This window comes from Malus sylvestris, chromosome 17 (assembly GCF_916048215.2).
Source record: "Malus sylvestris chromosome 17, drMalSylv7.2, whole genome shotgun sequence".
Classification (NCBI taxonomy): Eukaryota; Viridiplantae; Streptophyta; class Magnoliopsida; order Rosales; family Rosaceae; genus Malus; species Malus sylvestris.
Genome location: NC_062276.1, coordinates 32,299,189 through 32,321,481, shown reverse-complemented (window position 1 = coordinate 32,321,481; position 22,293 = coordinate 32,299,189). Strand labels below are relative to the sequence as shown.

The following is a 22,293-nucleotide window of genomic DNA, read 5'->3' as shown; positions in this document are numbered from 1 at the left end:
CTATCTGCTCACAGTCACATCAGATGCTTGATTTGATTATTGAATTGGTTGGTGCATGCTTACACGCGATTGGGTTGGATTGTTTTTTATTTTTTTTATTTTTTATTTTTTATCTTTATCATTAAATAAAGTTTGTATATGAATTTTGGTTAAAATTCAAAATTTTGAAGCCCTTTTGGTTAATTTTCCTTAAAATAAATGGTATCAAATTTCTCGTGGAAGAACAACTTATATGGGACAATACATCGCCACGTGTTGTCTTGTCTAATAAAACATGAACATGAGAATAACAAATATAGACGTGTTTTTATTTCATTGGTACAAGACATCGGTGTCATATATTATCCTCTCATGGGAGTGTTTGCATCTTGGACTAGGATTCTCTTCCTTCCCCTTTCCATCCCCTCCTCTCATATTCTCTTATTTTGTCTTTCCCTTGTTATAAAAAATTAATATAAGATGTTGACATAACTTAACCGTGACCGTTCAAATAGAAGGGGAGGGAAAGGAAGGGAAAAAAAGAGAGGAGATAATCCTACTCCTTGCATCTTTGGGTGCAATTTGGTCTTGCTGCAGCTAGCATTGTCAGAATTGAATAAGAACATTCAATGGAAATGGGCGTTTGGGTCCACTGAAAAGTTTAACAATGGCCTAAACTTCAACATAGTGAAATTAAAGGAGACTTAAGCAACAGAGCTTATACAATCCGAAACTAATGCAAGTCTAAAGGCCCTAACTGTTCAATCCGAAACTATTTGTCAATTTAATTGTCAGAATGCAATTTTAAGCTTCATAGAACATAGTGTTCGTTAATTTCTTTGAAGTTAATTAAATGTCTCAAACATTTTTGAGTTGGCTAATATTTTGTGAAAATGATCTATGAACTGCAACTTAAAAAATAGACGGTTCAACCACCTTTCGACTCTCGAATCGCCCTTATTGCCATGAGAACTGACGACAATACTGAGAATCCACCATGAATTGGGAAGCAATGCTTTTTCTCGCACCCCACCATTTCTGAGAATCCACCGTGATTTAGTGCTGCTAATTACAAGGGTGCCTGGACAATAACACCTGACGTTGAGCTTCCAACTTCGAAAACATTATCGTTGATGTAATTAATGTAATCAAAAGTTACAATCTGTTGATGGTCATTATCATAACAAATGTTGGCGGGTCAGTTTGTGGAAGTGATCCGTCAACGTTTGCTATGAGCGTTTTTTGAAAGCAATGTCCTAAATCAGATTCATCGGTAGATAGAAGAAATGACAAGAATAAATATTTATTTTTACCTGTAACTGCTTCTGCAACAACAATCGACCATTGACAGCAGCCTTAGATTTTACGTTTCCTAGACGGGGAGAGTTCGAGTTCAAGATGCTTGATTTCATCTCTCAGATCTTGCAGATTGACCCTGGTAGATTGCTGTGACCTTTGGGTACTGGTACCACTATTTAAGCTTATAAGATGCTTCAAACATTTAAGATACTCTGCCTTCACTTCAGGAAACTCAGCAACCGATTTCTCAGTTACAAACTACAAATCGATAAGGAGAAACAAATCAACATGCAAACACAACTATAAGAAGGCGCATCGAACGTCCAAAAATAGAAGGCTCAGATGTTAATTGTGAAACAATAATCACACTGGTCGTCTATTGAACATGTGAACAGATTGAGCACAATTTTCAAAAGGTGAAAGTTTACCACGGACTTCCCCAAGTATATTTGATAAGTAGGTACCCTATTATTTGAGAGTTAGATTTTCTTGTTTTACCAAGGGCCTGTCTGGGAGTGTGGTAATCACTTTTAATGATTTTATGGAGAAGCACATAGGAGGTGTCTCCCCAAAAGTGATTCTGGCCCTCCCAAAATCGCCCTTAATAAAATATACCTAGCTAAGAATAAAATGAAGTATGAACACTGTCACTTAAAGGTAACTCCTGAAAAGTTAAATAATTGGACTGATTTCTGTAGTAGAACTAAGCTCAGAGACAATGTCTGCCTATAGGTAGTGAACCGGAACAAGAATATCAAATACTTTAGCAATATTTTCACGTAATGTAAGCTATGGACATTTCTTCGGGCCCTACGACAACTTAAGCAACACAGCATATACAGTATACAAGTTAGCAGATGTAAAGTCTGACGAAAAATCAATTAGCTTCATTGCTCTCCAATATTTAAATAAAATAAAAAACATACAAAAAGAATTACTCCTAAGTGCATTCGCAACCATTTATTTAAAATAACCACCTAGAAGGGGGAGAAAACCATAAAAATGAGCGAGAGCAATTAAGTTATGAACACAAAAAGGTACCTCTTTGTAAGCAGAGATGCATCTAAATAGTGCATCCTCAGCTTCGATGTTAGGTGAACACTCATCCTGCTACAGTTTACAAGAATAGTAACAGGTCAGCCAGTTTGAATTGACAGTATATAGTAGTAGGTCAACCAGAAAAAATTACTAAACCTTTGATTCCTGTAATTCTTGCTTAGCGATCGCCACAAGGCTAAGAGCGTCAAATGCTTGCAACTGTAAGTACATACATCCATCAAACTCAAAGTGGAAAATGTGTATATACATGTATTATGCATGCTAGTACCAGCAAGAAAAATATTGCTAAAAAGGGACAATTTTAAACAAGAACTGCGTGTGGCTTTATTTTATAGTACAGAACTAGATATTTGCAGTCCCAAATCCTCGCATATAAGAAGACCCGCATGTGTGAGAAGAGAGAGACAGGATGAGAATTATACAGCAGAGGTAAATATTTGTTGCACAGAAGAAAACTGACCATTATGACCAAAGGCACACGACAACTCCTTCCAATATCACTTTGTATCTTTCTATTCTTCTTGATTGATTTATCCAAAGAACACCGTGCTATCCTATTACAGAAAAAAGAAAGTTGTAAAAAGTTACACAGATGAATTCTAATCCCAATCCTAACCATTCATGATACATTCTTGGTTTTTGTAAAGAAAGCAATTTTTCTCATAAATAATAACTAGTTTATGATGCATTCTTAGTTTTTGGTTACAATAAAGGGAATTACACCTTGCACCAATCCTAATCCTAACCCATTACTGCACCCTCCCTCCCCACTTGGACTAACCCCAGGGGCTTTCTATCCTACGTTATTTAACTGAATCAAAAAGTGAAACACACAACTTAAAAAGTATAGAAATTATAAGTACGAATCAATGTCTCCGTACATCTCACAAGGAAACATTCTCTCTCCTTGGCCAAAGCCATAACCATAGAGATACCTAATATGAGTTCTTCTTTCTTTCACATTGAGAAAATCTCATTTATTCTATATTTTCTTTCACTATGATCCCATTTGTTGACATGGTTGATTGCTTAGGGTGTAGAACCAAAATTTACGTAAGATTTTTTATTTTCACTCTTTGATTGGTTCACCACTTAGATCTTGGGCTATTAAAAACCTAAAATTGTAGCTCTAAAGGGGCCATTCCTACCATAAATGATCAACTATGTCAACCAATGGGAAACAAAATTTAATAAAATTTCTCCGCACACCCGTGCTTTGAAAAAAAGGGATCTATCCTATTCAAATTGACCTCTTCCCAAGCATATTATGAATAGAGCCTAATATGACAGGATCTAGCAAAATATATTGAAGCAACAGTTCAATTTTAGTTACACCAACATGTCATCGAATCTTCGAAATAAGAAGCATAACAAAATAAAAAGACTCAACCATTATGTATATCAACTTTTGCAAAAATCACTACTGGACAAATAGTACTAAATACCCTGTAATATAACGAAGAGGATGTGAAAATCACATAATCAAAACAAACCAAAATAAACAAGTTAGTCCTTTAAGGTAATAAATAGGTTGATGAAATCGTAATTGATCAACGCATCATCACTTTCATTTGTATGGTTACAAATTCTGTTGCGTAAAATTTATGACTAAATGAAACAAACCTTATGGACTCATTTAAATTATCTCTGGCCTTGTCAAGCTCAGAAATTGCTTTAGAAGTGTCCATCTTCTTTAGTTGGTTGGAATTGAGCATTGCCACTCTAGCAATGTGAAGCATATTTGCACCAATCTGCCCATTGACAAAAAATAAAAAATAAAATAAAATCAGGCCTAATCCAAAGTGCACACTAACTTTTCCTTTAAGTGAATTATTGCAGCCATACTTTTCTTTTTCACTTGAAATGAAAATTCAAATTTCATACAACTTCCTACCCAAAATACTGTTAATTTGTTCCCATGAGCATTAAGTAATTCTTATTTCTTCATTTAGGCAGCGCCTTTTTGTATTGCACAATATCGAACATGTTAGTTGATGAAGAGGACGAAACACTGTACATTATGTTGATCAGTTGGTAAGCTTTCAGCTGATGAAATGTTAGGGGTTGTGGGGAAAGCAGATGAACGATTGGGAAGATGAATTTGTGTTGAGAAAATATTAGGGTTTGAGGGGTGTAGATAGAAATATTATTTTAAGTTTCAATATTATATCCTCTTTTGTCTTTTCACACAATTAATTATTTAAAGTTAATTGTTGCACATGTCTATGTTGTACAGAATTATTGATTTTTGCCAATAAATTTCTTGTTATAATGAAATCAGACGAAGTATAGGTGAATGCTCTCAAGAATCAGAACCAGTCAAAACAGCATTTCCATGTATTCATAATGAAATAAGACGAAGTGCAGTGAATGCATAAATAGTATTGCCATGTATTCATAATGAAATATGACGAAGTGTAGTGAATGCTAACCAAAATCATAAGCAATCAGAATATATGTCACATTATTGGGGATATTTACATGAGCTGAATGTGCAAAAGAAAACCTGGATATGATCTTCAGGAAGTAAGGTTGTCCGAGCATCAAGACATCTGCAAGGAAAGTAGTAAACAAAATTCTCTTAAGTAATGGAAAATCATGTCATCTGATCTTCAATTACAATGCTCTTACCTTTCAAGAAGCTCTTCAGCATCCTTTAAGCTCCCGGCGGATTGTAGGATCAGTGCGAGCCCCTCAGCTGTTACAACTGTTTCCATTGAATTCCATCCCTGCATTGCCAGACAGTAACAAATGTTTGTAAATAGAATCTCTCATCCACATAGCCAAACATGAAGGTATACAGAAAACAAGTCAGGAGAAAGTAATTCATTTAAGCACGCACCAAACATCTATAAGAAACTTTATGAACTAAACTAACTTTAGCATATAGTATGAAAAGATACAGATAAAAACAGTTAAATGTTAAACCTTCGTTAATTCCATTATATGTAGAATCTTTCTTTGTACGTTCTCAGCCTCTGCAAAACGATTGGATTTTGTATATATCTAGAGAGAGAAGCAAGAAATTAATTAGACTTAAGGGAAAGATGAAGACGTCCAATAACCAAAATGTATCCGAGTGGTACATAAGAGCAGCTGTAAGTTTTTTTACGCTATCCAACAGTTCTAGAATATAATATATAAAGAACGGTCTGGTTCTTATATCCAAGAATTTCCAATACAGTGTGTGGATGGACGAACTGGTTATAAAACAAATTTAGAGTCAAGGCCCAAAGCAGCAAGCTATGATGAGGGGTGCAATTTGAGGTTTATCTTGAGCATTAGTTGAAGAGGAGGGTTCTGTAACATACAAGGTGTAATTGTTAAGCCCTTACACATAAACTTCATCAACTTTCTAAGAGAGTTAAGACTTCCTCTCACAATTCAAATTGTCATTTGGTATGCATACCCAATCATCATATATAATTATGTCTTGTGAAACAAGAGTCACAGTGGAAACCTGGAAGAAGGGACAACCTGAGCAAGAGATCGCATTCTCTTGACACACACCATTGACTCCCCTAGGCCACCATCCTATATAGTCAAATAACAAATGAGTGTTAGAATAGTAAATGTCAAATTCAAACAGTGAACAAAATACTGTACAAGCTGTTGACCTCAAGTATTCTGATCGAATCCTGAATAAGGGCCTCAGAATCCTTTTCTTTTCCTTGGAGGTGTAGCACCTGCAGTCCAACGGAAATCTAATTAAATAATTTACTGCAAGGGAATATGTTGGAAACATTTTTCAATACATCTCCAATGAAAAAAATGCCCATTCACAAATTGGAAACATTTATGCAGCTTCACTATCCAATTCATAACGGAGTTCTTACTTTTAACATACGACGCAAATTAGAAAAACGGGGTTTCATACTTCTAACATATTGATTGAGAATACAGATTTTAAGTTTACCCTAATTTGGCTCTCATTTTATCCTGTCTCTGACTCTCTCTACTCTCTTTCTTCTATCATTTTCCGTCTCTTTCTACCTGTTCTTTGCTTCTCTCAATTCTCTTTAATCTGTTTATACAAGAGAACATCTTAATTTGAGTTTATTTTCCATTCTAGACACAGAAAAGAACCAAGAATGCAGTACAAATCAATATTATCATACAGGGATTTAAAAAACTACCGTTCCAAGATGATACATAGTATCTGCATAATCTGAATGGTTAAGACCCAAAACACGGCCCTTAATCTGCAAGGTGATCATAACGTTGGAGTTAGCAGCATAAATAGTTACATTACTACATGCACGTAAAAAGTAAAAGCAGCCTTGTGTAATACCTTCAAAGCACGCTGTCCAAATGTATCATTAATCAGGGAGCAAGGTGAAAAAACAGCAAGGGTCAGCAAATTTTAAGGGACAAGTTCACCAAATTAATACAAACATTATCCATGCCTTGCTTAAAAAAGGATGCTGATGGTATACTGGAAGGAGATGCAGGGGATTTAATACAGAAACATTTATTTAATGAACTTTAAAATAAAGACTCAAAATACCATAAAAAACAAACTGAAAATAAAAGGATAGCAAAGACCACATAGGCACTGTTGTTGAACCTAGTCATAACAACAAAACATGGACTAAAAATAAAACTTCTCACCTCATAGCAAGTGCGAGCTTCTTCAAGCTTCCGTTGTGCAATGTAGAACTGGCCAAGGTTGTGAAAGGCAACCCCAACTCTGTGGACAGGAATCTTGCATGAGCAATTAGTGACTCAACACAGAGATCATGATTGTATTTTCATTTTTGTTTTGGTTTTGTATTTTCATTTGAGGACATAAAAGGAAAAATGAAAGCATAGTGAGAAAAGGGATGATAAATCATACAAGTGAGAGCGGGTGAAGAAAATATATATGGGATGTAATATTTCTCTTTCTTCCTCTCATATCCTTCCCTCATTTCTTTCCCTATACTTATTTTAAAATTAGATGGTAAGAGTTGAAAACCAAAAACAAAAATGTAACTAAATACTAAATAGGCTACTAGTTATTTTGGCTAATAAAACAAGAAACCTCTGTTTTTCGAAGTTTACTGAAATTGTTAATGTTGACAAACTCGCATAATTAAGAAGCAATTAAAAAGAAAGAGAAAACAAACTCTATTCTACACACTCAAGCATGAAAGATGCTTATGTCAGTTCCAAATTCCGTCAAAATATGCAATATAGCACCCTACAATACACATACGTTACTCTTTTTCTATTTTATGATGAGCAATAAGTTTGTTGAATAGTGCATAAAGGCTTCTCTAATATGCAGAAAATATACATGAGAAACCAGAAAATCTAATAAACAGAAAAACAGACCCTTAAAAAAATGAAGAGAACAATTCATTGAGACCACCCAATCATCAAGAACAAAGCTTCTGACCTAAGCTTTTGTTATCATTTTTTGATAGGAAGCTTTTCTATCTTTGAAAATCCTGGCATCTTGTTTTTCCAAATACAACAGAGGCATAAGGGAAATGGTCTCCCAAATTCCCAATTTCAGTGTTTGCTAAACCAGCCACTCGTGAACAAAGAAAATCTAAGACTGCCTTAGGCAAAAATTAATTGTCCCAAGTGATTGAAAGGTGTACCATAGGTCCTTGCAACTAAACAATGGAGGAATAGATGTTCCACTGATTTCTCACTGCATTTATACATACAACAACAATATGCAATGGAAGTCCCTCGTTCCCACTCAGAGCACCGAAAATCCCATAAAAGAAGACATAATCACAAATGAAAATTAATTAAACACAAACATCATATGCTGTTAAGCTATAGAAATGTAACTTTATATTCCATTCAAATTGAGTTTTACATGTTAATGAATGTGTCAACATTTGCTGCTATAGTCTGCATAATAACCATAATATACCTTATATCTTCAGGACCAAATGATTCCTCCAGTATGCTGATAGCTTCCAAGTACAAGGGCTCTGCTTTATTATATGCCTTATTAACCCTATAGAGCTCTGCCTGAAACAATAACAATAGAAAACTGCAATTACTCATTCAAGTCCCAAAGAGAAAACCATAACACTATGCAAAACGTCCATGAAAGATGCAACCATCTTACTCCACAGTTTCTGTGATGGTAGAAGTGACAACCAGAATTTAAATTACTCTATAATTAACAACTAAGCTTTTGGATGACTTAAGAAAAAATAGATTATCTAAGGCTTGTGTACATACTAGATTGTTGCATGCAGATGCAACATGTGGTTCCCTTTCCCCAAAGCCTTCTTTCGCTTCTTGTAAAGCTGAGAGGAAAAGCTTTTCTGCTTCCTCCAATTTTCCCTAGCAAATGGAAACAGCAAAATAAAATAAAATTGGTAAGACCAAAGAACTATCGAATAAATAAAACATAGCAAACAAGTGAAGGCACATAGCATATAATCCTTGCCTGAAGGAAAAAATCCCTCCCTTTATCAGTAAAAATTCTCCACTTAGAAGTATGTATATTTGATATCACAGAACCGTCCTCAATCTTGCGCAATCCCACAACTTCAGCTCCTTCTGTGCCATTATCAGGATCAACTGATTCATCTTTTGCTAAGACAGTGTTGGAATGTATCGCAAGAAAAATTGCTGCAAAAATATCAGATTAGTTATAAATAACATATGTTACATGGTATGTCTTTCTAAACAAACCCTGAAATACACCGAGATACTTCACCACATGACCTTAGATTTCTTGCAAATATTATATGTCTGACTGTGTCTATAAAGTAGCTAAGGGTATAATCACAGATGTCCTGAAACAAAAAAGACCCTTACTTTAAGCCCTTAGAAATCAAATTTCTTGACATGATCCGACAACATCAGATTCGTGATAAAACAGCTAGGACCCCAGGATTATGTGACAATGTACAAACAAACCAACTCAATAACACCTCAATGCCTATTGGTTGTGGCCATCTACACAATATTACGTTTACAAGAAACCAAATCCAGAGAAATTTGGATTATAGATCAGATAAATAATCATTTTGTTAATCAGATTACGAGCAGGCTAAGCCAGATAAAGCATTAAAAAGGGACATGATAATCTTGGATATAAGAAGTCCTCCGGAAAAGAAAACTAGAAACCATTTTCCATGAAAAATCCACTCTTTTTAACTTGGTTGATAAAAGAGGATTTCTTCTAGCGGATTTTGCAAAATAACCATGCATATAGACTCATCCCAACTCCAAAATCGCGCACCTCAGCGAGTTCGAATCTCCCTCCCCATAGTTTAGTTCAAATTAAATTAGTTATCACTCGAATAAACAACCCACTCGAAGATCATAACATATCTCATTGATCATTCATCCATTAACAGCCAGATTAAACGGGTTGCAAGAGATATCATATACCTGCATTGCCGGATACAAAAAGCCACAGACGAGGGTCCCTGTGGCTATAATTCATCCTCCAACTACAATCCTTAGAACCGTGATCAAATTTGGCACGGCCTGCAAAAACAACAACAAAAATTCACTTTCTTTAATTACAAATCAATCCATTTTCTATGGCGATTAACATCACAAGATGGAAAATTTGCTTACTGGCGAGTGGAATAACAGTGACTACTCCGCCGCAAGTTGAAGAGAAAGTTTGAGAGGCCAAACGGAAACGCCGCTTGATCATGTTAGCTGCTGCTTGCCGCAGAGACATCTTCTTCTTCCTCAATGGGGCTCTTCTGTGGGTTTTACAGTAAAACTTTTACTTGTGCTGCTCTTAATTCTTAAACCTTTTGTTTTTTATTTTTTTGCAAATTCCTGTCCTTCATGTTTTGACTAATTATATTTACACCCTCTGATTTTGGGATGATTTTCAAAATTAACCACAAAGTTTTAATTGCTTCATATTACATTGGAGACGGGTTTTGAGCGTTTTCCAGCTAAATGGCTCTCTTCAAAATCCCAAGAAGCTATCTGCTTCTCTCTTCTCCGCACACCTACAACTGCCGCTACTGCTTACGCTTCTCCTCCGCCACCACCACCGCAGCCGCAACCAATTGGTACTCGCTCCCGCCAACTTCTCAAAATGAAGACCCAAAACTCTCGGCTATCTCCCACGCCATCAAAAACCACTCTCAGTCTCTCGACTCCTCCTCCTCGCTCAGAAAGCTCCTCCCTTCCCTCACAGCCCGCGATGTTATCAACCTCATCAACCTCAACCCCCACTCTCTCTCCCCTCTCTCTCTCCTCTCCTTCTTCGACTGGCTCTGTTCTCACCCCACATTTCGCCACACCGTCCAATCCTACTGCACCATGGCCCACTTCCTTTGCGCTCACCAAATGTACCCCCAAGCCCTCTCCCTCCTACGACTTGTCGTTTCTCGCAGGGGAAAGGACTCTGCGTCTTCCGTGTTCGCTTCGATTCTCGAAACTAGAGGTACCCATCAGTCCAATTATGTGTTTGATGCTTTGATGAATGCGTATTTGGATTCTGGGTTTGTTTCCGATGCGTTTCAGTGCTTTAGATTGATAAGGAAGAATAATTTTCGAATCCCATTTCATGTTTGTGGCTGTTTGCTTGATAAAATGTTGAAGTTGAACTCGCCTGTGGTGGCCTGGGAGTATTTTATGGAGATATTGGATGCTGGGTTTCCACCAAAAGTGTATGCTTTCAATGTTTTGATGCACAAAATGTGTAAAGAGGCTAAAATTGAACAGGCTCAGATGGTGTTTGATGAAATTGGGAAGCGGGGTTTGCGCCCGAGTGTGGTTAGTTTCAATACTCTGATTAATGGGTATTGCAAATCCGGGAATCTGGAGGAGGGTTTTAGGTTGAAGAGAGATATGGAGGAGAGCAGAACATGGCCTGATGTATATACTTACAGTGTTTTGATTAATGGGTTGTGTAAGGAGTGTAGGCTGGATGATGCAAACTACTTGTTTGATGAAATGTGTGAGAGGGGGTTGGTTCCAAATTTTGTCACATTTACGACTTTGATTGACGGGCAGTGTAAGAATGGGAGGATTGATTTGGCAATGGAAATTTATCAGAAAATGTTGGGGAGAGGTATCAAACCAGATGTGATTACGTATAATACACTCATAAATGGCCTTTGCAAGGATGGTGATTTGAGGGAAGCTAGGAAGCTTGTTGAGGAGATGAATATGACTGGGGTGAAGCCTGACACGATCACTTATACTACACTTATTGATGGATGCTGCAAAGAAGGAGATTTACATTCGGCGCTAGAAATAAGGCAGGGAATGATTATACAAGGGATTAAGCTTGACAATGTGGCTTTCACAGCCCTTATTTCAGGATTGTGTAGAGAGGGAAGAACCCTTGACGCTGAAAAAATGTTGACGGAGATGTTAGATTCTGGCATGAAACCTGATGATGCCACGTATACAATGGTCATTGATGGGTTTTGCAAGAAGGGCAATGTTAAAATGGGTTTTAAGTTGCTCAAGGAGATGCAAAGTGATGACTATGTGCCAAGTGTTGTAACCTATAACGCTCTTATGAATGGGCTATGCAAGCTAGGACAGATGAAAAATGCTAATATGCTCTTACATGCTATGATTAATTTGGGGGTGGCTCCAGATGACATTACATACAACATTCTATTGGAAGGGCATTGCAAGCATGGAAACCCAGAGGACTTTGAAAAGCTACGGAGTGAGAAAGGGCTTGCTCTTGATTATGCATCATATACTTCGCTAGTTAGCGAATTCAGTAAGTCTTCCAAGGATCGTCGAAAGAGATGATTGGAGCAAGTTGCTGGAAATTGGTGCTCTCAGTTTATCAAGTCTGGTTGGTTTAGTAATTAGTTCCTAACTTGATAATGATTTCAAGTGACTCATATTGACTGTAAGGTACAGATGACTCGAGAAAATTCCCTATACACATTACAATGGCAAAGATTTTTCTGACAGAAGTAAACTGCGGGAAAAAGTCCAGGCCCATTGGAAATACTAGCATTTGGAGAAATCCTTTTCTATTCAAATGTCTAGAAAACCAAAGGTTGTTCGGAGAGAAAAGGAAATCCATAAAACGCTACAGTATGGAAGGAGATGTTTTGGCATTTTACGGAAAGACCAAATCTGCCAAAGAATGAAAAGATTATCAGTATTTCATCCATACAAGGAATCAAATCTCTTCTTGACTTACTTATCCCATGTTACTATAGCATAGTTAATGCTCATGGCCTTCATATTGCATATGCCTGTTTTGGTTTTCTTTTTTATGGAAAAATAGCAATACGTCTAGTACACTGTACTCCACAATGACTCTTGAGATTCAGCTTCATTCTGTCATAAATGCCTTGATGCTGACTCTCCTATATATGTGAGTTCGCTTTCTTTCTTTATAATGTTGTGCTGCCCTCAATGAACACACTCAATTATATTTGGAATTCTTTTCGAGGCTGATATCATTGGTGGCAGCAGTTAATGCATTCTCTCATGTGGATGGTCTAGAAGGCTTCAGTAGGTGTGCTATCAGATGGTCAATGCATGAATAATGCAATGTTCTGTCAGTTTCCTCCTATTGAAGCTTGGTATGGTATGAGGGCTTTTTGTTTGTGAATATTTCTCTTAGATTTAGTTATAAGACCATTCTAGTACTTGTGATCATCTGGCTTCTCTGTACCAACTTACAGTTTATCATACTGGGTCATATTCTGCATTTTTTTTTTTTTTTGAGAAGAAACAAAACATTTTATAGAAGAAAAGAGAAATACACTGGAGTGGATAAGAAATCCACCATTAACAAGAAACAAGAAAAAACTCTCACTAGGATTTGGCTACAGCAACATTAGCTAGACCTAACTCACTTTACTGCTGCTAACAAATCCCACAGTAATTGAGAAATAGAGTAGTTATTAAAAACATTTGAGACTGAAGCCCAAAGGGCTGCCCAATATTTTACTCTTCCCCAAAGTACTTCTACCCCCACACCTGTATAATCCTCAAAAATTCTTTTGTTACGCTCCAGCCAAATGTTCCAAAAAACTGCCGAGACCAGACAACCCCACAAAGCTTTAGCTTTCCTCCCACTTCCTAGGGCCTGAAACTTGGTGCTTAGAAGCTCGAAACAACCCTTTGGAATGACCCAACTAGCTCTAACCTCCTGAAACAGTTTCCACCACAGCTGAATCGTGTAGGAGCAATGGAGAAAAATGTGGTTTACACTCTCCTCCTTTGCTTTGCACAAACTGCACCATTGTGGGGATAAGCAAATAAAAGGGCTTCTCCTTTGAATTTGGTCACAAGTGTTGAGCTTCCCTTTGGCCGCCAGCCATACAAGAATCTTAACCTTCGGAGGAACTTTGGATTTCCAAATCTGTGAATGGGGTTGGAAGTATTGCATCATCCCATTGTTACTCAAGAAGGAACAATAGGATTTGCATGTGAACAATCCTGATGCTTCCATTTTCCACCTTCTGTTATCCATTCTTGATTGAGACAATCGGACCTCTTCCACTTTCTGTAATAATCTAGCCGCCTCTTCTATCTCCGCCTCATTCAAATTTCTCCTGAAATCAAAATTCCAACTTAAAGAATTGGTAGAAAGATCTACAAAGCTTGAAATGTTCTGATTGTGCTTCCTCGATAGCAAGAATAATCTAGGAAATTGCTCTTTCAATGGTCCTCCATCTAACCACCCATCCTCCCAAAACCTCACCCTCTCCCCGTTGCCCACCTCGAACTTACAGCAGTGAAGAAACAATTGGGAACCAATCGATATATCTTTCCATGGGCTACGGCTTGAACCCCTTATCGGAGGAAATGCGTTCCATCCGTTATCCTGTAGCCCATATTTGCTTCTTATCACTTTGTGCCAGAGAGAATGAGGTTCCATTGGGAATCTCCACAACCACTTAGCAAGTAATGCTTCATTCCGATTCCTCAAATTCCCCACCCCTAAACCTCCTTCCTCTTTACTTTTAATAACTATCTCCCATTTTACCAGGTTGTTTTTCTTTCCTTCCTCCACACCTTCCCACAAAAATCCTTTCATTAGTTTTTCTAGGCGTCCAATCACCCCGCAAGGCATTTTGAACAGAGACATGTAGTAGGTCGGCAAGCTTCCCAAAACAGATTGAATCAGAGTTAATCTACCTCCTCTGGATAAGAAGGCCTTCTTCCAACTTTGAAGTCTTTTTTCCATCTTATCTACCACTGGATCCCAAAACTTGAGTGCTCTTGGCCTACCCCCAAGAGGGAGTCCCAAATACTTTATAGGCCAGCTACCTACCTCACAACCCCAAGAATCCGCCAACCTATTTAATTTCTCACAATCTGAATTTATTCCAGCCAAATAACACTTAGCTTTGTTGATTTTCAACCCTGAAACAGAACAGAATAATTTGAGCAGCTCTAATAGATTGTTCCAACCTCCCTCATCTTCCGCCAAGAAAAAAATGGTATCATCTGCAAATTGAAGATGAGAAATCTCCACCTTTTCTTGCCCAATACATAACCCTTTGATGAGATGATTTTCTTGAGCCTTCTCCATTAACCTACTCAAAACATCGACTACTAAGGTAAAAAGAAAAGGTGACAGTGGATCACCTTGTCTCAAACCTCTTGAAGCTTGAAATTTTCCCCTAGGCCTCCCATTAATCAAAACAGAAAAATTTGCGGAACTTAAGCATCCCTGCATCCATTTCCTCCATCTGTTGCCAAAGCTTTTTCTTTGTAAGACTTCGTCCAAAAATCTCCACTCTACATGATCATACGCTTTTTCAAAATCTATTTTGAGCACCAATCCCTCCTCTTTCTTCTGCCTGACCTCTTCTACCACTTCATTTGCGATAAGGACAGCATCCAATATTTGTCGATCCTTAACAAACGCTCCTTGATTTTGAGAAATTGTGCTGCCCAAGACCTCCTTTAATCTTGAGGCCAAGGTTTTCGCCATAATTTTATATAACCCAGTCACAAGACTTATGGGCCTGAAATCCGTCACTTTCATAGAATCTGACTTCTTCGGAATTAGACAAATAAAAGTTTCATTTGTCACCGCATTTATTATCCCTGTCTCGTAGAACTCCTCCATAATCTTCATAATGTTCGCCTTCAAGATATCCCAACATTGTTGAATCATTTGCAAAGAATAGCCATCCGGTCCTGGCGATTTATCCTTTCCACAATCAAAAACTGCTCTTTGAACTTCGGCTTCCTCAAAAGGCCTCTCAATCCAATTCGCCTCAAGTTCGCTTATTGGAGCCCAATTGATACCTTCCAAGCCCCAACATGCCTCTTCGTTGCTACTAAACAAGGACTTGAAGAACTTGACTATATGATCTTCTATCTCGTTCGCATCCTCTATCACTCCCCCAACCTCCGATTCCAACCTTTCTATATAGTTTCTCTTCCTTCTCCCGCTTGCAACTCGATGGAAAAATTTAGTATTACCGTCCCCTTCCTTTGCCCATTCCACTTTACTTCTTTGCCTCCATTTCACTTCTTCCTTGTAAGCCAAATCTCCCATACGGAAGAGTAGTTCTTCCCTCTTTCTTCTAGCATCAACATCTAGCCCTTCCATCCCCTCTCTCCTATCTAACTCCTCTAAGCTAGCCTCAGCTTCTTTAAAGTCTTTCTCGACTTCCCCGAAACTCTCCTTACTCCATCTTTGCACCTTTTTTTTTATGGCTTTTAACTTGATCATAAACTTGTAACCCTCCCATCCCTCCACCTGCTCAGATTGCCACCATAGATTGAACTTGTTCCTGAACTCTGGATGTTGTAGCCACATGTTTTCGAATCTAAAAGGACTTGGCCCCCATTTCACCTTGTTGGATTCTAGCTGGATAGGGCAATGATCAGAAATTACCCTTGCCAAAGCCATTTGTCTTACCTCTGGAAAAATCTCTTCACAACCTGCAGAGACCAGAAATCTGTCTAGCCTCCGACACACAGGTTCTTCTCTGAAATTTGACCATGTAAATTGAGCATTAAGCAATTCCAAATCTTTGAGTTCTGTTTCTCGAATGAAATCATTAAAATTCCTCATGCTTGTAGTCAGCCTTCCCCCATTTGATTTCTCGTTTACAAATCTCACCACGTTAAAATCCCCTCCTGCACACCATTTTGGTCCGCACAGTCCGTAAAGGCCAGCCATTTCTTCCCAGAACTCCCTCCGCTCTCTACTTTTGCAAGGGCCATAGACCCCTGATAACCACCATTCCAACCCGTTGAAGGCCTTAATTTTTATGGAGACAGAGAAAACTCCAATCAGAGATTCAGTAACTGAGATGTTTTTGGTGTTCCAAATTACTGCTATGCCCCCAGAACTTCCTTGAGCAGGGGCATAAATCCACTCTTTAAATCTGCTTCCCCACACGCTGGCCACAAGTCTCCTATCGATTGATGTTTTCTTAGTTTCTTGTAATATAATGATATCAGGCTGTAAACGTCGGAACTGCTGTTTCAATGTCAGTCTCTTCTGTTTACTTCCCAATCCTCTAACATTCCAGCTAATTATCTTCATTAAGTCTGATAATACCCCTTTGAAATTTCTTGTCTCCCTTGCTTCCACCCTCACTCTTGCTGACTTTAACTTTCCCAGTCTTCATTTCATGGAATAAAGACCTTTTCAGAGGAAACAAGGAAACTTTCATCTTTGACAAAAATTTGGAAGATTGATCTTGTGCCTCGCGTTTGACTGATACGCAAGCCGATCTTTTCCTTCTACTGTACTTTAACATTTTCTTGTTTTTTCCAATATCCTTGAAATCGGACTGCTCCACATCTTCTAATGCTACTACATGATGCGTTTGACTTGGTTCCTCTTCCGCTGTCGCCTCTGTTTCCAAATTTGTATCTATGAAGAGGTTGTGAAGCTCCCCGTTGAACCGATCAAAAACATCAGATGGTTCTTTTTCGTCTTGTGAAGAGTCACCATTCTCCTCATCTGAATCTGATGATTGTGACATGTATTCTTCTTCAGCACTATCTGATAAAAAAGACGAATCCAATCCAAGAGCCTCTGTCCATCTCATCCTTTGATCAAATGGTTCCTCCTCTGTCGACCAGCCCGATCGCCGAACAGGATTTTCATCAACATCACTCTCCTTTTCTTCCTCTAATTCACAAACAGAATCTAAGATGGAAAGATTGGGGGAATGGATTTCCATCATTTCAGGCCTTACGACAGCAGTCTGGTTAGATCCGAATTCGTGTGGGAGAAGAAGCTTCAGCCTTTTTCCAAGTTTGTCTATTTCACCAAATCTCCCAAGAAACTTCAAATTGAAACAAGTGGGGGCTTTTTTTGGGACACCGTCGAAATGAGCTTCCTTAGCCTGTTGTCGCTGAAATAAAATCTCTGTAGTAAAATTTGGCATGTTGCTCACCCGAAACGACAACTTTGGTTCTGCCGACATGGCTGAGTGCCAAAAGATCTTGTTTGATAGTTCCCTTCCTAACTGAAAATGATATCTCAGCCCATCATAGTTTAGAATAAGTGGGCCTAGACATGACCCAACATAATTATTTTGTGGAACAAGACCCACGAGCCTTACAAAGTCACTTAGAACAAAATCCTTGTGAACCAGGGGCCCACGCACCATCAAAGCTTTTTCTTTACTTTTTAGACTAACCTCCTTGTTTGATCTATTAAAATAATACCCACTTGTAGAGCTTTGTGCTTCTTCGGTGGACATACCACCACCGCCACCTGCTCTCCCACTTACTTCCATGCCTTTGCCATTTTCCAAAAAGCACCTTTGTCTGAGACTTTCTTTCCTTTTTGAATTCTTGAAATTATCCTTTGCATCTGCATTTTCTTGTTCTTCTATAAAGCTCGCCGAATCTGTCAGACATTCTTTCTTAAGTGGCCTCCCGTGCTTGCTAATAGAGAAAGTAAAGTCATGGGTTGCAGACACCTCATGCCGTGCATCCTCTGTCAAAAGCCTGTTCAGACCATACTTTCTGTCAGCTCCAACAGTGACAGGGCATTCAAACTCACCAATCCGGAAAGAGACACGTGTCCCCGGAAAAGGAAATGATTGTTGCATATCCGCCTTCGCCGGAAGGGTAGCTCCGGTGAGCCTCTGTATTTTCAGGTCCTTCTTCAAAGATCCATTTGGTGATTTAGTTGCTCCACCGTCTTCAGCCGAAAGATTAGGTCTCTTTGCTGGCGAAAGTTGACGAATTTTAACCCTGAAAACTGATTCTCCATCTGCCACATCAACGAACTCTGGAATAAAGCCTGTGTCGTTGGGTTTCAATTTTAATTTTGCTTCGAGCAGAAAATCAAAGTTAGCGGTTCTTCGGTCGATTTCTACCAGACCTCCGCAGGCCTCTCCAATCTTCAGGAAAAAATTATTGGTCCAAAGGTGTGGCGGTAATCCTTCCAGAGCCACCCAACCGCCATAACTAACCACCTTTCTGTGATTTGAATTGATACTGTCCCACCATCCAGACATCACCACGTCTGGTAGCTTTTTCATGGCTAGAGTTCCAAGTTGAGCAAGTTTGGTTGCTTCCTCTTCGTTCTGACAAACGAACAACGCCTTGTTGCATTGGAAAGGCGAGAGTCTTATTTCCATTCCCAGAAGATTTCGAAGTGAGGCCTCCACCTCTCTCCAAGGTTGATGTACCACCTGTCTCTCACAAACAACTACGCTCCCCCAGCTGTAGGCTTCCTTGGAAATGTCTCTCTTATTCCAGATTTTCTTCATCCATATTTCCTCTTTGGCATTTCGAATGGGTGCCACAATTGTCGCCTTCTTGCCTCCGAGGACAGCATCCCTATACGAAACCTGATGGCCTGCACCCGTCTGGCTGTTCACGAACTCTTTTCCGACTCTTTTCACTTTCCTCTGAGTAGCCCCCACTCTCTTTCCCCCACGGAGGATTTCAGACAATAAGACCTCTAAACTTCTCCATCCGAAAAAGTTAAAACCTTCAGGGACGAGAATATTTCTGACAAAGCCTTCCTTTTCTGATTTGGAGATAACAAGGAAATCCCCGTTTTTGTTATGAAATCTTTCGACCCAAAACTGGTAGTTATGTCCACTATATTTTCTGAAGAACTTCTGCCCGCCCTTAACTATTGCCTCCTTTACCTGATCAACTAGCCAAGCAGCACAACCCAAATCAAAAGAAATCTGGTATCCTCTGATTCTAGTTCTCTCAGTTATTCGAATCCTTTCACCGAAAGACTTATCTTCTACCTCTAAGATGAAAACCTTTTGCTCAACTTTGAAATCCCTGGATAAATGTCTGTAGCTCATCCTTACTTACCTTTCACTGCGGCAGATTTTCTCTATTGACGTGCATGTAATTTGATACCTCAATTGGTGTTAAAGAAGAATTTAAAAATATGGGCGACTTAAAAGAAAATTTGAATCATGACAATATCAAAAGGCACATACCCTGTGCACGAGCTGCAATCTTCATGGCCTTTCTTCTGCATTTGTCACAGTGCATTGGCACCTTCACAACGATCCATATTCTGCATCCTTTGTATGGTAGGTCTAGTAAGGTTGCCCGAGACGTGGGTAAAATATTTCATGTTCGGATTTACTATATCTTTAGTTCCCAGTACTTTTTGTTATGAATCCCTTGTTACTAGTTAGCTGACATACGATTGACGGTATGGATATTTACTTGACATGGCTTTGCTGTAGCATAAGGATGTGAGGATTTTGAACAGATGATTTGGAAAAGGAAATGAGGTTTTGGAAAAGTTGGTTTTGTTATTTTGTATACAGGAAATAATTTTATCTCTACATATGAAGGGAAAAGGAAAAGGAAATTGGAAAACCAGATTGCCCCTTTGAATCTTTTACCAGAATTGGAGGTTCGTACATGGGCCGCATTCCCTTTCACTTGGATTGGTATTTGGGAGTCTCATGTCCTTGGTTTTTTTGTTAGTTTATTTATTTTTTTCTTTTAAAAAGGAGGACAACTGGTGGCAGTCACGGTTATCTACCCCTTTCGGGAGCCGGGAAGAATCACAGAGGCATTTCAACCTCCTTTTGGCCACAAGTTTGGCTTCCACATCAGCAGCGAGTTTTGAACCCGAAACATTCATTTTTTAGTTTTAAGAAAACCTCGTAATTCGTAATTTACCATTGAATTTAGTAGAAAGCACACTAAAAAAAAGCCTGGAAAAAAACCGAAAAGAAAATATAATGTTTGTATGACACTTAAATTAGCTTAGGCTTGTTAATAACTCGAAATAAATTTTTCTTCAAGCTATAAATAAAATGTGTCAATACAGATAATTTTTCTTGTCAACTAAGATCAACCAAAAAAAAAAGTCCTAAAAATTCCTCTTCCTTAACCTTTAAAAACAGGAACCATGCGCAAGTGGCGTTTTACCACAGATGCATGAAACAATCATGCTTATGCACCATAGTGCGGGTTCGGTCTCATTTCCTCTTTGAGTTCTTCCTAACAACTAACTATTTAGTTCACTAAAAACGCGATTGTTCTACTAAGAAAATATCAAATATTAAAAATAAATATATTTTAACTTCAAACAAACAAATTAATTCAATTTAGTAGCATGCATGACATGCACCCACACCCCCATAGAATTGTGTCTTAAGCCCATTTTAACCAAATCAAGACCCGGCCTGTATTCAAACTCGTATCATTTTGCAAAGTCTGGGTCTAAAACCCTAGGATCCGGATTCATTTGGCGCGCCACGACGAACCCGACCGTATCTCCCACTTCTGACCACCAATCGACACAGCGTTTGTTGGTTGGATTCCTCTCTTCCTCTTGTTTGATTTCTGCGGTGTTACATTGTCCAGAAACCCATCCATTTCAGCGACGGCGCAGGTAAGAAATTCGCTATCATCATCTGTCGTTGTGTTTTTTATGAATCGGGTTTGCACACCCAACTTTTCCCTCGCGGATTTTGAGCACCCAATCTTGATATGCGTTCATGTCAGATTACACTTGGTACAATTATGATTGTTTGGTTTTGTTTTCAACTGTGCATTGAACCCTAAACCCTAAATATCGGATAATTTCATGTGAAGCTAAATTCAATATTTGAATGAAATCTGGTGTGAGTGTGTGTCAGTGGTTAAGATGGGAGCAGAAAATGTTGGGAATCGTCGTCCACATTCGGAGGATTCGGGTGTCGTTTTGACTGGAACAGCAAATGCAAAGGAAGGTAATGGCGGTCTTGTTGACATTGGCGAGAGCAAAGATGCCTACCTTGTTCGAGTTGCACTTGCTGGCCTTCAAACGAATCGAGGTAATGTCAAATGCGTGTTCATTTTCAACTCTCAATTCTCGATTCGCGATTCCGTTGTTGTTGGTTTGTAGCCTGATGTAGTCCAAGACTGCAAATTTCAATGATCGAGTAGGAAGTAGGAGGTAGTTGATAGGAATTGTGGTTCATCTTTAGTGCAGGTAACGTAAAATGTGTTATCCAACGTGACGGAAAGGTTCATATACAAGGAGTCATGAACGGTGTTGAGCTCTTGAAAAACTCATCAACTGTGTACCATATGAGAGCCCAGCAACTATCCTCTCCTGGACCATTTACCCTTTCTTTCAGGCTTCCTGGACCTGTTGACCCCCGTCTGTTTTCTCCTCATTTCCAGCATGATGGAATCCTTGAGATCGTCGTTCTCAAATCCAGCAAATTAAGCAAAAATTGAAAAATCAAGGCACATCCAAAGCCGGGTTGATTGAGTTGGGTGATGATGATGGAGATGTGGCGACGGAGACAGGAGTGATGCACACTATGTCCGATGGTGTTTTAGCCTTTCATTTCCTATGTAAGTAACTAAATAGTTAAGAGAAGTTGATGGATTAACGTTTTGAGAATGTTTTCCGGCAAAAGGATTATCTTAATGTGAAGCCACTGGAGTGATTCCTGATTATTGGTATTCTCGTTTTAATTTTAATTTTCGTTGCTTTTGCTTGCGTTAACCTGCCTGTACCCTGCTCGTCCTTATGTCCTTAACCAAATGTTGAAGTTCGGCACCTTCATTTGAAGACGACCAAGGTTCTGCATTGGTGATACGAGCGAATTGCCC

At 38.7% G+C, this 22,293-nt stretch overlaps 3 protein-coding genes across 8 annotated transcripts; 2 read left to right on the top strand and 1 right to left on the bottom strand.

Moving 5' to 3' along the window:
- Window positions 1-739: 739 nt before the first annotated feature.
- Window positions 740-10,231, bottom strand: LOC126610798 (uncharacterized). Of its 6 annotated transcripts, none has more exons than XM_050278930.1 (19): window positions 9,883-10,231; window positions 9,691-9,789; window positions 8,738-8,922; window positions 8,527-8,631; window positions 8,210-8,310; window positions 6,949-7,027; window positions 6,629-6,640; window positions 6,474-6,539; window positions 5,955-6,023; window positions 5,815-5,871; window positions 5,266-5,343; window positions 4,969-5,066; window positions 4,844-4,889; window positions 3,961-4,088; window positions 2,798-2,891; window positions 2,473-2,535; window positions 2,320-2,388; window positions 1,293-1,536; window positions 740-1,141 (listed from the first exon to the last, which is right to left on the bottom strand). In XM_050278930.1, exons 1-18 carry the CDS (start codon window positions 9,989-9,991, stop codon window positions 1,336-1,338), a joined length of 1,659 nt encoding a protein of 552 aa, XP_050134887.1. In that variant the 5' UTR covers window positions 9,992-10,231; the 3' UTR covers window positions 740-1,141; window positions 1,293-1,335. The 6 variants fall into 6 exon arrangements, with proteins under 6 accessions (XP_050134887.1, XP_050134886.1, XP_050134885.1 ...); XM_050278929.1 differs by having other exon boundaries at window positions 740-1,092; XM_050278928.1 differs by having other exon boundaries at window positions 740-1,060.
- Window positions 10,222-12,650, top strand: LOC126610797 (putative pentatricopeptide repeat-containing protein At1g09680). The gene has a single exon (XM_050278927.1). The coding sequence runs from the start codon at window positions 10,222-10,224 to the stop codon at window positions 12,043-12,045; it is 1,824 nt and encodes a 607-aa protein (XP_050134884.1). The 3' UTR covers window positions 12,046-12,650.
- Window positions 12,651-20,888: 8,238 nt separating this feature from the next.
- LOC126611268 (increased DNA methylation 3-like) lies at window positions 20,889-22,143 on the top strand. Its single transcript, XM_050279479.1, has 3 exons — window positions 20,889-21,079; window positions 21,327-21,503; window positions 21,662-22,143. Exons 2-3 carry the CDS (start codon window positions 21,335-21,337, stop codon window positions 21,910-21,912), a joined length of 420 nt encoding a protein of 139 aa, XP_050135436.1. The 5' UTR covers window positions 20,889-21,079; window positions 21,327-21,334; the 3' UTR covers window positions 21,913-22,143.
- Window positions 22,144-22,293: the final 150 nt, after the last annotated feature.